This window comes from Tachysurus fulvidraco, chromosome 3, assembly GCF_022655615.1.
Source record: "Tachysurus fulvidraco isolate hzauxx_2018 chromosome 3, HZAU_PFXX_2.0, whole genome shotgun sequence".
Classification (NCBI taxonomy): domain Eukaryota; kingdom Metazoa; phylum Chordata; class Actinopteri; order Siluriformes; family Bagridae; genus Tachysurus; species Tachysurus fulvidraco.
The window spans coordinates 31,350,888-31,366,853 of record NC_062520.1 but is presented as its reverse complement, the minus strand read 5'-3'; the positions used below and the strand labels follow the sequence as shown (position 1 = coordinate 31,366,853).

Sequence of the window (15,966 nt, the reverse complement as noted above, 5' to 3'; positions counted from 1 at the left end):
TCTGCATCAACTACATTAAAGAGAATCTCTTTATTTAAAGTGAATAAAATCCCCTATTTAATGGAGTTGAACATTAATTGAGCCGCAGCCACACACCTGACTCGTGTGTGCAGAGTAGGTGAGATGTACTGGGAAAGCAGGCAGTGGGTCAAACCACTGTGAGGAAGCGGAGGGGGGAGGGTCAAACCATTGTGAGGAATACTGTTTATATTGTAAATGCAGTTTTTGCATTTGTTTGTTTTTTTCTACTTACACAGTTATTTAGGTATACATACATATATTTTTCACAATAGAGAGTGCAATATTTTTAAATAATTTTTTGGGGGGGCAATCCTTGGATGGGGGGGACATGTCCCCTCTGTCCCCCCAGGATTTACGCCCATGCTTATGTCGTTAAACATAATCGATGACAGACTGGTGGTGTGGTGCAGGTTGACTGAAGTGAATTATTTTCCCTCAACAGCATTTTTAAAAAAAAGGAAAAAAAAAAGGCTTGAATTTCTTTTAACTATGAACATTTTAATATTTCAGAATATTTTAATATTAGCTTCTGGAATCATTTTTCCTGTTACACAAATTAATATGACCAAAAAATATTCGTGTTAGCCTGAAACTGAAAAACCCTCCGTCCTTCGTAACTAGAGAAAAAGTCGACAACGGAGACCACAAACTCTTGACAAAAGACGTCGCCATGGCAAAAATGACACGTTTTACACTGTTACACGTATTCCAAAGTCCCTTTGGAGGTTGTTCTCCATTCATAAAATTAATCTACACCTTCTAAACAAACGGAATTAAGAATATCGAGGGCTTGTTTAACCTTCGGCTAAATACACAGACCACTCGAAGGGAGCGGCTAGAAGCAGACGATGGCTAAAATCCGAGTACTAAATGATCGAGTAACGAGAAAGCTTTAAGGGTGTCGAAGAGATTGTGAAAATTATTATTACGGGTTCTACATATAATTGAGGTTTGTTTCAGACGATTGTTTTGTAGAAAGATCTTTATTAAACCAACAAAAGAACACAGGACACATGTTCCCATCATTAACAAAAACAAACAGAAAAATAAAATAAAAATAAAGAGGAAAGCTATCCTGGTGAGTATGAGTAAGTCTGACCCTACAATGATCCCAAATTTACGATTACTCAACTTAAGCCAGCTTTCGCGTACGGCTTTAGCGGCAGCCGCTCGGTACGGCCCACCGCAGGAAAAATCACAGCGGCTGATTTACTTAAGCTAATTATCCCCCCCCCGATGTTAATTATACCGTGTGGAAGATGTAGGGAAGTGCGACAAAAGCAAGATTCCACCCGGTTTTACGCTGCAGAGCTCTCAGCCCAGCTACCGAACACGCGCACGCTCTCTATCATGGGGGGAAAATGACCCAAAAAAAAAAAAGAGAGAATTTTGACATTAAAAGAAGAGGAAACATACATGCACACGCGCGCGCAGACTCACAAGACATACACAGAAAGTTAATAGTTTTCATTCAGTCACTCCATGTTTGTGTTGACTGGGGGGAAAAAAAACACGTGAGGAACAGATGAGGTCCATTTCTGATTGGCCGACGATAAAGCGAGGCAGGGACTGTCCTGCTGAGGGGGTTGTTCGATAAGGGCAGAGGCTGTGTTGTGACATCACTATCAGGGGAGGGGCCTGCAGGGTTGGGGCAGATGGCACAGACATCACGTCAAGTCCTTTCAGTCCCAGTGAGAGAGGGGAGGAGGAGGAAAAAGAAGATGAAAAATAAACGAGTGCTGACATTCCCTCCGAATTATCCACCCCTCCGTCTACGAGGGAGAGAACTTTTTGGCTTGTGCTCGGACCCTCTTCTCGTACTCCACTCTGTTCTGACTGGAAACAGAAAAAAAACAAAAACGGCAAACGTTAAGGAACAGCCTGCGTTTAATTTGACAACACACAAGTCTTTGATGCAGCATTGATGTTAAACGAGTGAATGTTTGTGTGGTCTGTCTGGGTGTCTCACCAATATATAGTGTAAGCCTCAGCCTGGGCCGGGTCCTGAATATTGGGCTCATTTAAAAGCTCCTGGATTCCCAAGAGAATCTAAAGAACAATAAAAATACAAATTTACCCAAAATACACTTTTCTAAACGTCATTAAAAAAATGGAAACAGGCTTTTTTGTATGTGTGGAACCTGTTTGATCGTGATAGCAGGTCTCCAGTCTTTATCCTCCTCTAAAATGGAGAGACACACTGTTCCTGATGGGTACACGTTCGGATGAAACAGCGGAGGCTCGAATTTACCTGCCAGACGAATCAGAATCAGAATCAGCTTTATTGCCAGACATGTTTTCACATGCGAGGCATTTGTTTTAGTGACAGAGCAGTTTGGTTCAGAGCTGATTCAGAAATCTCAGTTTCACTCAAGAAGGCCTTTGTAAAAACATACATTTTGGAGGGGATGATGGGTAATCGTCTTTAAACAGCATCCTTAGCTTAAACAGACCTCCTTCCCATGGAGTCTAAACATGAACCAAGGACAGGAAGTAAAGTTATCATGGTCGCATCAAATGCATTGTTAAAAAACAAACAAACAAACAAACAAAAAAAAAACTTACCCCTTTTTTTCCTGGGATGGCGCATTCCCAATTCATCAGGTTCATCGTACCATCTGGGTTCTTAGTTGGAACAGCAACGAAACCCTAGAAAAGACCACCACGACTTTGTTAGTGGGGTTTAAGACATAGTGTGTCGTGTGTGTGTGTGTTTGTGCTGGAGAACAAACTCACAAAAGGATGATCTTTCCTCCAAGCTTTCCGCTCTTGTGCAAGTCGACTCAGAGCTATGCCAGACATGACCGCTGATCCTAAAGGTAAAAAAAAAGGAATCTAAGTGAAACCAAAAACACCAACAGGATCTTATTAATGCATGATGCGTCTTCTGTGACGTGAGTCACTTTACAACGCATAAAACACACCGATTTTCTTTTTAACATAAACAACCGACCAAAGGTGATGTAATGTAAAATAAATGCATTTTATTAATTCATCACTGTGCATTCACAAACTCCACCTTGCTGTTAGTCATCTTTAATAATAAACAACACATTTAAATAAGTAAATAAAATAAAAAAAGCAATTTAAAAAAAAGGTCTTATTGCTCAAAAATTAATATGCAAACGAACAATGCGATTTATTCAAATTAATGGAGAGCCGCGTGCTCGCGCAACACTCGAGCGCGCGCGAACTCGTCCCCTCTCCCTCATAACTAAAAACAGCTAACAACAAACCTGTTAGCAACAAAAATAAACTCTTGCTGAACACAAACAGCGGCTCTGGTTAGAAAATGCGTTTTAAAAACAAGCCGAACTGCTCACACTGTCAACAGCGGGCAGTTAATGAAGCTAGTTGTGTAGCTTCACTAGCAGGTTGACATGATAGCTAACCGCTAGCGACATGCTAACTAACCGCTAGCGACATGCTAACCGCTAGCATCACTTCCTAGAAGCCGTATAACGCGTTACAGAAACACTGATTTATCATCAGCTGTACTCCGCGTTGTTCCGCGCCGTCGCCTATAAGACATGCAGCTTTATTACGAGCCCGAGGTTCGCGTCTCCGCGGAGTTTTTAACACAAGTCTCCCCCAGCGGCGGAGACGCCATTCATGACCGCGCATTGGACAAAGAAACCTGGACTTCCTTTGACGCGAACGCGCATCCGCACCGACCGCAGACGCTAAAGTGTGCTAATAAACGCCTGAAGATCATCCACGCGCTCCGGGGACCGCGTTAGCGCACATTCAGCCTGATCACCGCCTCACCTCGTGAACGCCAGGCCGCTTCGTGACTTTCTAGACACTTCTATTAGAACCGTGTTAAACCCGGGACAAACAAAACCCAGCCAAGTTTCCCTCCCGAAAACACATCCGTTCTGAACCGGACTAAGTAGGACCGCCGAGGGGGTCGTCATATCGCCTGAACGTAATGCTACATTACAATAAAAATATACATAAAAACAACCACCTGAGTGTAGTTTACGGAGATATTATAAATCATACATTGTAAGCGTGGTAAAAATCTGTGTACCGGGTTTTATTTAACCCTTATTTACTTTCCACACGATCGTTAAACACAGGCATTGTTTTAGACACCCTGTGATTTAAAGGGGCAGCGCACCCTCAAAAAACACACAAACACGCACTAATTGGACACAAACCAATTAGTCGGGCTTTGAATCGGTCGCTTTTGTTGTACGATATCTGAAATAACAGGAATAATAACAATAATGCGTTGACTTGACTAATTTACGGCGTTTGGTGTAGGGACAGAAAATCTCCATGGCAACAGTGAAACAGATGAGGGTGCAATAAGCTGAAGGTCCGCACGAGGGCGCTAAAGAGGCAGGATGGAGGACCCCAAATGACTCCAAGGTAAAAAAAATATATATATATATATATATATGGGGGTTTAAAACGTGTAAAAAAAAAAAAAACGACCAGTCATTGTGACCTGGAAGTTCTGTGAGAATTACAACAGACAGCTTTATTTAGACACAGTTTATTGTGCACCCCCATAGAAATACTTCATTTTAATCAGTAGCTCGGTTTCATCTGACAGGGTCGTATTTTTAAAGTGGCTTTGTCAGGTTCACTGAAAGTAAACAGAATGATGGAAGAAAAGCTTCTTATTCTTCTTCCCATGATCTTCAAGAACCTACGATGATGCAACATGTGGAACGTTCTAAATGTTTCAGGGGGAGGTTGGTTTGGGTGAAAGTCATGCTACTCTTGTGTTCAGAAGCGTATTCATCATAACCTTTAACGGGTTTATAGATCATCGCAAAACCTTTTTCAGGGTTTGCAAAAATGATACCGTTATAGAGAGCTGGGATCGAGGAACGTACAGTAGAATAAACTATTCACCTGAAACCAAGTTATAGTTTGGAGTTACAGACAACTTTATTATGTCTAAAGTGTCTTTGCTTCGCTACATTATTAACATCAGTGGAAAACAAATTTCGTTTAGTTGAAATCCCGTAATAAATACGTGTGGAATTTACAGGGAGTTCATGAAGGCCAAGCGAAACCTATATAAATGCAGCAGAGTAGCTATAACATGGAGAAGAAAAGACAGACAACATCTGTTAAAATGCGTTTATTAGCGTAACTGTACTGCCTGAAGTGACGAGTAAAGGAGCAGGAGTTCAAATATAAAAGAGTTTAAGCGTATAAATATGTTGTATCGTCTGATTTACACACGAGACCCGGCAGACCCTGAAGTGCACCATTTATCATGTGTAAAATAAACCTTCCCCAGACTCATGTATATACAGGCTTAGGTTCTGTTTAATCAATAGTGTTTAATAGAGACCTACAGACAGATAGCTAGAGATACTTTGCAGTTTATTGTTTCTTTTTTGATCACTATAAGCGCTGGCATCTTCAGTGTCGACTAACACCACTAACTTTGTGTGAGTCGACTAACGCTCTAACGCTCGTATAAAAACATACAATCTTTTTCCTTTTCTAAGGGAGTTTTTTAAACAGCTATGGAAGGCGTCTCCAGCGTCAGAGAGTTCTAAACTTCAGAGGTAAAAGCTGGTCCTTTTAGTTTATCTTCTGGACAGCAGCTTTGCGTTGTCTCTCGCTAACGTGACTAGCTAGATTTATTTGTCTTATTAAAATCAATAGACAGGGATGCTCGAGACTGGTCAGCGAACGACTGCTGATTATAGCTGCTGTGATGTAAATTACAGCATTAAACAACATTATTCTTTATTCATTCTTCTTTAAGTCCATTTAAAAAAATGCTAGTGGTGCAAGGGGAATAAAGTGCTGTGGATCTATGCGACTATTGGAAAATGCGAAACTTTTCCGAAAGCAGTGGTAACCGTAACTCTGCCAAGACTTGGGAAAGCTCTGAGAAGTCATGACCGTGTTGGTCAATAATAAAATTCCGCAGCCACAAAAATTCTGTTCAAATCGACTGCATGATCGTTCGCTTGTTCCCTGAGATTCCTATCATGCCACATTCTCTTACAGAACACCGCAGGGCCACAGTGTTTAGCTACGCAGTACATTTTTGTTCATTTCCCCCCCGACAAGTCTACGTGAATTTTCATGGAGAAGGTTTACAGCGAGACAGACAGTGGACACCCAACCCGCCTCAGCCCGTTGAGATAAGTACACAAAATACTCATTAAACATTGTGCTTCAAAGGTCTTGTCCAGTGCTACGGCATCCTTTTACAAAGTGCCCCGAACAGCTTGCTAATTTAACGAAATTGCAACATCTCCGAACTAAATCTAAGCGACGAGGGAAGTCTTCAAGTCACAGACATTTTCACTTCAACATGACCAGACTAAGATGTTTAAAGTCTTGCTCTTAATTCAGTGGATCTCAAAGTGGAGGGTCTTTTTAGTCGCAGCGTTAAGGTAGTTAAGGTTCCAGGCACTAAAATCAACTCACGATCTATCGACGGAAATGTTCAGGAGCGATAAGTTCTACGGCTCTAATAAAACTAACACCGAACGATAAAACGATCCCAAAATAAACACGTTAAGGTCATCGAGACGCATTTACAGAGTCATTTACAGGCTTGATCAGGTGGCGTTTTTCGTCTGAGAAAATGTTTCCGAAACTAAAACTTGTATGTGTTTCAAGATGCAGACGTTTTTATCTTAGAGCCTCATATCCGTGAGCCTCGCTCCTGGAGTATCTAAAAGAAAAAGGGAAAGAGGACCAGTTAAAATCAGAAAGTCGTCTTTATTTTCAAGAACAAGTGACGCACCACACAATCGTTACCTTGGCTTTCTCACTCGGCTGGCTGTTGTTACCGGATGACTGTTTTTGAAGTTCCTTGGAAACAACGCAGAGGAACTCGGCTTGGTCTTTGCTGCCATAGTTATAGGATGAGCCGATGCTTACCAGCTACACACACACACACACACACACACACACACGAAGAGAGAAGAACATAAATGTTGCGTTTTCTCTAATTAAATTTCCCAAATTCTGCTATAAGGAATAACATTCAATGTAAAATAACACAGTTAACGTCACTGGAACACATACACACACACACACACACACACACATACACACACACACACACAGCTGTATGACAGTGGCAACATGCTCCGACATGCCCAGCACACGTGACTGAGGCCCCGTTGTTATGAACTCACAAAAACAGCAACACACATGCACAAACATGCTTATACACTTGCTAGATGATTCGTTTATCATAAATGACTCTTTTAAGTGAATCAGGTAAGTGAATCCTTTTGTACAAGCAGAAACAGGCCAAACTCATCGACGGCAAGAATAAAAAACGACCTGATTCATTTGATTCAGTGAGGAATAAAGGTTTATGGCTAATTCTAGCGTTATTTGTGTTTAATGAATGAGTCATAAACGAACGAGTCCTAATTCCCATCGCTTCCTTTCACACATTAACACAGAGACCTAGACAGTAATAACAAGACGAGGGAAATAAAATTGGCCAGTAGGAGACGTCATGCAATCACACGACGACCAGATGACTGCAGAAAACGGGGGATTAATGGACACGTCTCTCCTCAGTGGGCGGGGTGAGTTTGACATGACTCCTCCCCCCTTCTCCATGCAAGACATTATCAGGAGAAACTCAGACTTCTTTGTCTGCCCATAGCCTACATTGACAAGGGCCCATAATCACACAAAGCTGCCAAAACAAGAGGGATAGAGGGATGAGCTGAAAAGCGTGGGTCTGTCTCTCTCTCTCTCTCTCTCTCTCTCTCTCTCTCTCTCTCTCTCACCTGCTCAAACTTCCATCCATCTGACATGGTGGACACCATCTGAGTGAGTTCTTCCTCCTGACACTGCAACACCCTGTACACATGCTTCACTGGAGTCTGGATGGACAAAGAGAGAGAGAGAGAAAGACAGACAGAGAGAAAGAGAGAGAGAGAACACAGAAAGAGAGACAGGGCAAGAGAGAGAAAGAGAGAGAGAAGAGAGAGAGAGAGAGAGAGAGAACACAGAGAGAGACAGGGCAAGAAAGAGAGAGAGAGAACAGAGAGAGAGAACACAGAGAGAGACAGGGCAAGAAAGAGAGAGAGAGAACAGAGAGTGAGAACACACACAGAGAGAGAACACAGAGAGAGAACACAGAGAGAGAGAGAGAGAGAGAGAACACAGAGAGAGAGAGAACACAGAGAGAGACAGAACACAGAGAGAGAACACACAGCGAGAGAGAGAACACAGAGAGAGACAGAACACAGAGAGAGAACACACAGCGAGAGAGAGAACACAGAGAGAGAACAGAGAGAGAGAGAGAACACACACAGAGAGAGAACACAGAGAGAGAGAACACAGAGAGAGAACAGAGAGAGAGAGAGAGAACACACACAGAGAGAGAACACAGAGAGAGAGAGAGAACACACACAGAGAGAGAACACAGAGAGAGAGAGAGAGAGAGAGAACACAGAGAGAGAACACACAGCGAGAGAGAGAACACAGAGAGAGAACACACAGCGAGAGAGAGAACACAGAGAGAGAGAAAACACAGAGAGAGAGAAAACACAGAGAGAGAGAGAGAACACAGAGAGAGAGAGAGAACACAGAGAGAGAGAGAGAACACAGAGAGAGAGAGAACACAGAGAGAGAGAGAGAACACAGAGAGAGAGAGAGAACACAGAGAGAGAGAGAGAACACAGAGAGAGAGAGAGAACACAGAGAGAGAGAGAGACCGTAAGCAGCAAATCATTGATTACTTCAGTTTTTCATCATTTCCAGCTACCTTCCAGCTCAGTCGATGTTGCTACACCTACTGCTAAGAGACATCCACCCTCTTCCCCATACACAAGCCAACACATGGCTGTAGCATTATCAGGATCTGCAGTGAAAATCTCGCTAATGTAGAAAGTAACGTGTTCGAGTTCTCACTCACGTGTAGGGTTTTGGCATCTCGCTCCCTGATCCTGTCCTTGATGACTTTAATTAACGATGCGATGTTGTAGAACTCCGCCTCTTCAAGAGCTCCTAAAACAGACAGAGACAGGAACGCTAAATAGCGACGCCCATTTATCTCGTTTATACAGCTGAGCAGATCAGGGTTAAGGGCCTTGCTCAGGGGCCCAGCAGTGGCAGCTTGGTGGACCTTCTGATCAGTAGTCCAACACCTTAACCACTAGGTTACCACGCGCCCCCCCCCCCCTTCAGACTTGTCATGTGTTTGTAATGTTTTTATAAACCCTGTTAGTACAGTGACAGTCACAGGACCTGTTTATATGTGTAGTGAAGAGGAAGGTCTTTGGTCTTCTAAGGGAAGTTCATTCCACCCCCTGGGTGCTGGAGCGGAGGTGCAGCTCGATGGAAAGTGTTACTCGCTGACTAACCACTGCATCAGATACGGATATCTCAGAGGAAGCCCCGCCCTCTTATTTTCACCAAACCCACCTGAGACAGACCAAGTAATAATTTACCAACAGACCCACTAAAGAAGTGCTAGCTAATTAAGAGGAGCTTCACACTGTAGCTTCAGCAACCTGTCAGGAGACTAACAGCTCTGAACCTGCTCGAACCAGACTGGACATTCTGCTCTGACCTCTCTGATCAACCAGGAGGTTCTCCCACAGAACTACGGTTCACTGGATGGATTTTTGTTTGCTGCACCCGTCTGTGAAAACTTCACAATTAGGATGGGAGGCCACATGCTTCTGGCCATATACAGTAGTGTAGATAATAACAGCATCCACCTAGTAACCATGTCCACCTAGTAACCCTGCAACCACCTGGAACACCATAGCACCATCTGTATGGTGAAAGCAGTGTGTGTGTGTGTGTGTTTGTGTCTGTGTGTGTGTGTTTGTGTGTGTGTGTGTGTGTGTGTGTTTGTTACCTTCCTCTGTCAGATTTTTGTTGAGGACCAGTTTGCCGTGTCTCAGGTAGTTCAGGACGGGCCCAAAGTACACTGGATCTCTGTCGATCAAATATGCACCCACATCATCCTGGTACACACACACACACACACACACAAACGCACACACACACACACACACACCTTTTTTAAATGACAGTACCATTGTAAAATCCCCAGTATTTTTTATATCTGAGCTCTCAAGCATTTGTCCCTGTAAGCTGAGAGCTCTTGTGAGAAAGCGTAGGGTTAAATATTAATGCACAGAGGAGTGTGTGTTCACTTCAGACCAGCAGCTCGCTCCTTAATAGCAGGAGGTTCATGAATAAAACACACACACACACAGCAGACCTCTACCTTCCACCTTCCACCTTCCTTTAAGTGCTTTATATATTCGACGTGCTGATAATCTCTCATTCCTAAACCCACTAGAATATTTAACTTAGTATGTTATTTAATAAAAACAAAAAACTTATGAGGTCACACGAAGTTACCTTTGATATAATAGTATTAGTAGATACACACAAGCTGTGGGGTTATTATTAACTTTATAAAAATATACCCTTTATAAAAACGACTGAGCTTCAGGAGAAGGTGGATCAGTGTTAATCCAGGCACGTTAATGGGCGTAGAAAGCGGGATTACGTAGGATCGGTGAGGATTTGGGATTACAATCTGCCATTAGGCTGTGAGACGAGGAGAAGCTGATACAACCAGGGACAGGTGGACAGTCTAAGACTTAAACAGTCAATCCATGGGCACTAAAAACCACCGTCGCTTCTATGGGACTTATATGGGAAAAATAAATGAATGATTTAGCGGCTTGAAACGTTTGTCATAACGAGAGGAAATCTGTGTCTGTAATGTGTAGCGTACGTTGAGACCCCTGATGGAGGGGGGGGGGGGCACGGTGGCTTAGTGGTTAGCACGTTTGCCTCACACCTCCAGGGTTGGGGGGTCGATTCCCGCCTCCGCCTTGTGTGTGTGGAGTTTGCATGTTCTCCCCGTGCCTCGGGGGTTTCCTCCGGGTACTCCGGTTTCCTCCCCCGGTCCAAAGACATGCATGGTAGGTTGATTGGCATCTCTGGAAAATTGTCTGTAGTGTGTGTGTGTGAGTGAATGAGAGTGTGTGTGTGCCCTGTGATGGGTTGGCACTCCGTCCAGGGTGTATCCTGCCTCGATGCCCGATGACGCCTGAGATAGGCACAGGCTCCCCGTGACCCGAGAAGTTCGGATAAGCGGTAGAATATGAATGAATGAAGGATCTGATCGTTTGGTTTCATCAGTCAAGAATTGACATGATGCATGAAATAAAGAAGTTTACATGAACATTTGCACATGTTAAAATGAAGAGTGAGAGATGAAGTGTGTGTGTGTGTGTGTGTGTGTGTGTGTGTGTGTGTGTGTGTGTGTGTGTGTGTGTGTGAGAGATAGACTCTTGTTCTCAGGTGACAGGTGAAGATCTGGGAAGATCTGTGTGTCAAGCTCGCGGCAGCTAAATGTTGCGGCTTGAAGCTGCTTTCGGCTAGCAGAAACAGACGGGCGAGAGGATCGACAACAGAACAACTCTTTATACACACAACGGGCCTAACGCATCGATCGTTAAGTAGCATCGCGAGTAAACGTTTACGTAAAGCAAAACAGCCTAAATTACACCAGCAGAAGTTTCTTAAACGCTGATTTTCCTTGTACCTGGCACATGTATGGTGCACAGCTCATTTGCATAGAGTCCCTCCCACAAAACTCCTTATAAGGTCAAGCGCACAGAAAGCTGCGAGTACAAAATGAATGATGAGCGGAAATGCTCAAAGATGCAGATAAAAACATTTTATATACTGAGGGATTTGTTTCTTTATGGGTTGAGACCGGACAGTCTTTTTACGCTAGGTCCCTTTATTCATTCATTCATTCATCCTCTACCGCTTATCCGAGCTTCTCGGGTCACGGGGAGCCTGTACCTATCTCAGGCGTCATCGGGCATCGAGGTAGGATACACCCTGGACGGAGTGCCAACCCATCACAGGGCACACACACTCTCATTCATACACACACTACGGACAATTTTCCAGAGATGCCAATCAACCTACCATGCCTTTGGACCGGGGGAGGAAACCGGAGTACCCAGAGGAAACCCCTGAGGCACGGGGAGAACATGCAAACTCCACACACACAAGGCGGAGGCGGGAATCGAACCCCCGACCCTGGAGGTGTGAGGTGAACGTGCTAACCACTAAGACACCGTGCCCCCAGGTCCCTTTATTCATTTTATATTTTTCTCCAAACCTCTTCTATAAGTGAATAATCTGTTAAACGCTATGCAAATAATAAAGATATGAAGTTTTAACCTTGACGCTATGCAGATTATATCATTTGCATATATGACGTGACGGGTGTAGGGTACGGAAATTTTACAGGTTTTAAAACGTTTATCATTTTCATGGTGTTTCGGTCATTTTCAGGATTTTCCCGTTTAGCCGACACTAAATTAGAGCTGTCCGGGTTCAGTAGCGTCAGAACTCTAACAGAAGACCTCGTGATGGTCTGAGATCAAAGACGACGTGTGTTTTGAGCTGCTTTTCTGTTCACTGTGGTTGTAACGAGTCACAGAGTGTCCTCATTCTCAGCTCAAACCAGTCGGCTGTTCTGCTCCTTACCGTTCTGTGGAAACCCTAGAGAAGGTTGTATGTGCAAGTCATCAGGGTCTGAAACACTCGGACCTCATTTACGTTCGGCTTCAATTTCCACCTCATAATTTTGCACCATTATTTTGTTTTGCACAAAAAATATCTGTCAGACAAGACAACACTTTGTTATTGTATTAGTTTGTTTTTCATCTCTACAGCACATGACTTCTCTCTCTCTCTCTCTCTCTCTCTCTCTCTCTCTCTCTCTCTCCCCCCCCTCTTGTCATGCCTGACTGAATCATTTTTAATCAGGCAGAAAATAAAGGTAGGCCTATTAGTTGTGTTGATAACAGGCTCTCATGGGGAGCTCTTTGAGACTTCCAGGTGAGAATGAAGTCACAGTTTATTTAAATTCATATGTACTCAGGTTCGAGCCTCAGTGACGACTCGCACACATGACTGACTTCTGTCCCAATTTTATTAATGAAGAAAAGTCCAGAATTAAGTACGATTTAAAGTAGTACAGTTATATTATTTATATATATATATACATATATATATATATATATATATATATATATATATATATATATATATGTATGTGTGCGTGTGTGTGTGTGTGTATGTATGTGTGTGTGTGTGTGTTTGTATGTGTGTGTATGTATATATGTGTAGGTGTATGTGTGTGTATGTATGTATAGGTGTGTGTGTATATCTGTGTGTGCGTGTGTGTATGTGTGTGTGTGTATAGGTGTGTATGTATATGTGTGTGCACTGTATGTGTGTATGTATGTATAGGTGTATGTGCATGTGTGTGTGTGTGTGTGTGTGTATCTGTGTGTGCTTGTGTGTAGGTGTATGTGTGTGTGTGTATGTATGTATGTATGTATAGGTGTGTGTGTGTGTGTATGTGTATGTATGTGTGTGTATGTGTATGTATGTGTGTGTGTATGTGTGTGTGTATGTGTGTGTGTGTGTGTGTGTGTGTGTGTGTGTGTGTGTGTGTGTGTGTGTGTGTCCCTGTTTGGTTGAGTAACTTTCCTATTTAAATAAAACAGCCTGGTTATAGAACACGACTCAGGTCTACATTAGAAGGACAATTTTTCACGTGTGTGAACAATAAGTAAATAAAATTGTAAAGATTTTCTGCACCTTACATTGTTCTTGTTTTGTTTCTCATGTTGTCGCTGTTGTGTTTCCATTTTTTTTAAATGTTTCTGAATTGTGTGCTTTTGGTGTTATGTTTTGAATTGTTTTGTTTCATTTAATTCCTATTTATTTATTTTTCTGTGTTTATGGACAATGTAATAATCTTTTGGTTTTGGGGCTTTATTTGTCGTGTTTCTTTCTGGTTTATTGTAATCTCCTGGAGAATTTAGTTTTAAAAGAGAACTATATGAGTATAATGATGGCTCGTGCGGGTTGTTCGGGCTGTAAGTGTTGTCCCTGTAACACTGGTGTGTGTTTATGTGTGTTTGGTGCTGTGCGCTTTAGGACGCGCCCTGACCGGTGTTTCAGTGCGTTACCTTGTCAGATCGGAGCTCAGGATCTTCTTGGCACAGTCGGTACAGGAAAGACTTGGGCTCGCGGCACAGAGTTTGCGTGGTTGTGAGAAAGTAAGTGCCCCCCACGTTGAGCCGGACCCATCGGGACAAGCCGGCAAGCTTGCACGCGCGCTGGGCCGGACCCGGTACCACTGCGGTGTCACGCTCGCGCGCGTCCGGTTCCGCGTCCGCGTCCATGTCCATCTCTCTCTCTCTCTCTCTCTCTCTCTCTCTCTCTCTCTCTCTCTCTCTCTCACACACACACACACACACACACACACACACACACACACAGTCTCTCCCTGAGCGCACAAACCGGACCGTCCGATCAGATCCGATTTATGTTACATGAGAAAAGATCAACTCTCCTGGTGATCCTGAGAAGCTGTTTCCGTCTCCACATTAAACTGTCTCTAAAAGTCCACGTCTCAGTGCTTAAGATGAGCGCATAGCTGCTGTCGCGCGCGCGCGGATCCCCAAACTACAGCGAGTGAAAACACAAACACAGTCTATCGCCTGGAAGTGACGGGTTGCCAGATCGTTACCAGGAATCCCTCACTGGGATTCGCTTTGTTAAAGGAGAAGTCGAATCCAAAATGTGTTTCAGTTAAACTATTTAAAATGTGATTAGTTTGTCTTTCGCTCATTTTGTTTGGTTTCTGGTGTTATTTCAGTTATTGGGGATTGTTGTTGATGTTGGAGATGTAGCAGCAACAGGCAGGTTCTAAAGTACTGAAGATTTGGTTCAAACAAAGTCCTTGAAAAGAACACAGTTGCCTCCGAGCTGATGAGCACAATGGCCTATTTGTGTAGTGTGCAGTTGAGAGCCGGACAGAATAACAGACTAAAATACCACTTCATTGCTCTGTTTATGGAGCTGAAGGTGAAAAACTGTTTCTAATTATTTGTCAGGGTCACGTAACAGTGTTCGAGTTGGAGTTCTTCTTGTCAGCTCTCAGTTAAAAACCCAACATGTAAACTACAAACAAAATATAAGCTGCACTGGAAAACATCTTTATTATTATTTAGGATTTCAAATTCAGTTCAATCAGATTCTAAAATATGATTCTGTGTGTTTTTAATCATCTTTTAACACAGAATCTAAGAATCATCGTTCACAGCTTGTGTCTGAATCCATCCAGCAACCATGAAACTGTAAATCGGTGTCTCGATCCACTACACCACCAGATTCTCACCAGTAAAACTCACAGGATATCCAACAAACTGCTTTTACAGGTTATAGCAGATGTCAAGTAACAGATAAATGTTTCCGAGATTGAAGCTGATCACCTGGTGGCTCAGTGGGTTAGAACACCAGCTTGTCTAGTTTGGGTTCATGGGTCAGGGTTTGTACCTTGTTTAAAGGTGGGGTCTCAGATTTTTGAGAAATGCTTCAGAAAACTGAGTCGGGCCGAAAAAATTTTTGCTTGTTTGTTTATCTGCAATTACAGGAAGTGCATAAAATGCACATAAATTATGCTCAATCTGGCAACACTAGTGTCTATATACGTGGTTGATGGAGTTAAAGATGGGGTCTCCTTGTTTGAGAAACGCTTCAGAAAACTGCGTCGGGCCGGCAAACAAAACAAAACCAAAACAAACGTGTAGCCGATGAGCAGAAAGGGGCGGGGCTTGTCGATATGGGCGGAGAGAGTGTTCAGTGCGCATGTGTGACATTAGCAGAAAACGGTTTTAACATCGACATGGAGGGTAAAAACAAAGAAAGAAAGAGAAGAAAGACTTACGATAAGGACAAGAAGTAGGACGTGTTAATATAGGATCAGCTTTCCAGCGCTGGAGAGAACTGAAGGAGCAGGAAGTTGGCCACATATTCACAGGTTGGAGTTTCCCGAGTCAATAACTCCTGAGCTAAACGCTGTTACTACACAAATAACACCTCTTTTCTATCGTAGTAATGTAGAGAGGCAGC

The 15,966-nt window shown here is 43.1% G+C and overlaps 2 protein-coding genes across 3 annotated transcripts; both read right to left on the bottom strand.

Annotated features, from left to right (window-relative positions):
- Nucleotides 1-988: 988 nt before the first annotated feature.
- ube2ib (ubiquitin-conjugating enzyme E2Ib) lies at nucleotides 989-3,927 on the bottom strand. 2 transcript variants are annotated; one of them, XM_027161020.2, is made up of 7 exons: nucleotides 3,790-3,927; nucleotides 2,758-2,834; nucleotides 2,587-2,670; nucleotides 2,418-2,490; nucleotides 2,163-2,272; nucleotides 1,991-2,070; nucleotides 989-1,857 (listed from the first exon to the last, which is right to left on the bottom strand). In XM_027161020.2, exons 2-7 carry the CDS (start codon nucleotides 2,821-2,823, stop codon nucleotides 1,794-1,796), a joined length of 477 nt encoding a protein of 158 aa, XP_027016821.1. In that variant the 5' UTR covers nucleotides 2,824-2,834; nucleotides 3,790-3,927; the 3' UTR covers nucleotides 989-1,793. The 2 variants fall into 2 exon arrangements, with proteins under 2 accessions (XP_027016821.1, XP_027016822.1); XM_027161021.2 differs by lacking the exon at nucleotides 3,790-3,927 and adding an exon at nucleotides 3,258-3,404.
- Nucleotides 3,928-5,107: 1,180 nt separating this feature from the next.
- Nucleotides 5,108-14,285, bottom strand: kctd5b (potassium channel tetramerization domain containing 5b). Its single transcript, XM_027161019.2, has 6 exons — nucleotides 14,019-14,285; nucleotides 9,851-9,959; nucleotides 8,900-8,991; nucleotides 7,767-7,862; nucleotides 6,772-6,897; nucleotides 5,108-6,685 (listed from the first exon to the last, which is right to left on the bottom strand). The coding sequence occupies exons 1-6, from the start codon at nucleotides 14,238-14,240 to the stop codon at nucleotides 6,656-6,658; spliced, it is 675 nt and encodes a 224-aa protein (XP_027016820.1). The 5' UTR covers nucleotides 14,241-14,285; the 3' UTR covers nucleotides 5,108-6,655.
- Between the last annotated feature and the right edge of the window lie 1,681 nt (nucleotides 14,286-15,966).

What these genes read in the sequence shown, in the direction of transcription:
- ube2ib (XM_027161020.2), bottom strand. Translation starts at nt 2,823, where the DNA reads ATGTCTGGCATAGCTCTGAGTCGACTTGCACAAGAGCGGAAAGCTTGG. An exon ending in GGAGGAAAGATCATCCTTTT is followed by an intron (nt 2,671 to 2,757) that starts GTGAGTTTGTTC and finishes GGTCTTTTCTAG; the next exon opens with GGTTTCGTTGCTGTTCCAAC. An exon ending in GAGGCTTACACTATATATTG is followed by an intron (nt 1,858 to 1,990) that starts GTGAGACACCCA and finishes TTCTGTTTCCAG; the next exon opens with TCAGAACAGAGTGGAGTACG.
- kctd5b (XM_027161019.2), bottom strand. Translation starts at nt 14,240, where the DNA reads ATGGACATGGACGCGGACGCGGAACCGGACGCGCGCGAGCGTGACACC. An exon ending in CTGAGCTCCGATCTGACAAG is followed by an intron (nt 9,960 to 14,018) that starts GTAACGCACTGA and finishes TGTGTGTACCAG; the next exon opens with GATGATGTGGGTGCATATTT. An exon ending in CAAAAATCTGACAGAGGAAG is followed by an intron (nt 8,992 to 9,850) that starts GTAACAAACACA and finishes TGTCTGTTTTAG; the next exon opens with GAGCTCTTGAAGAGGCGGAG.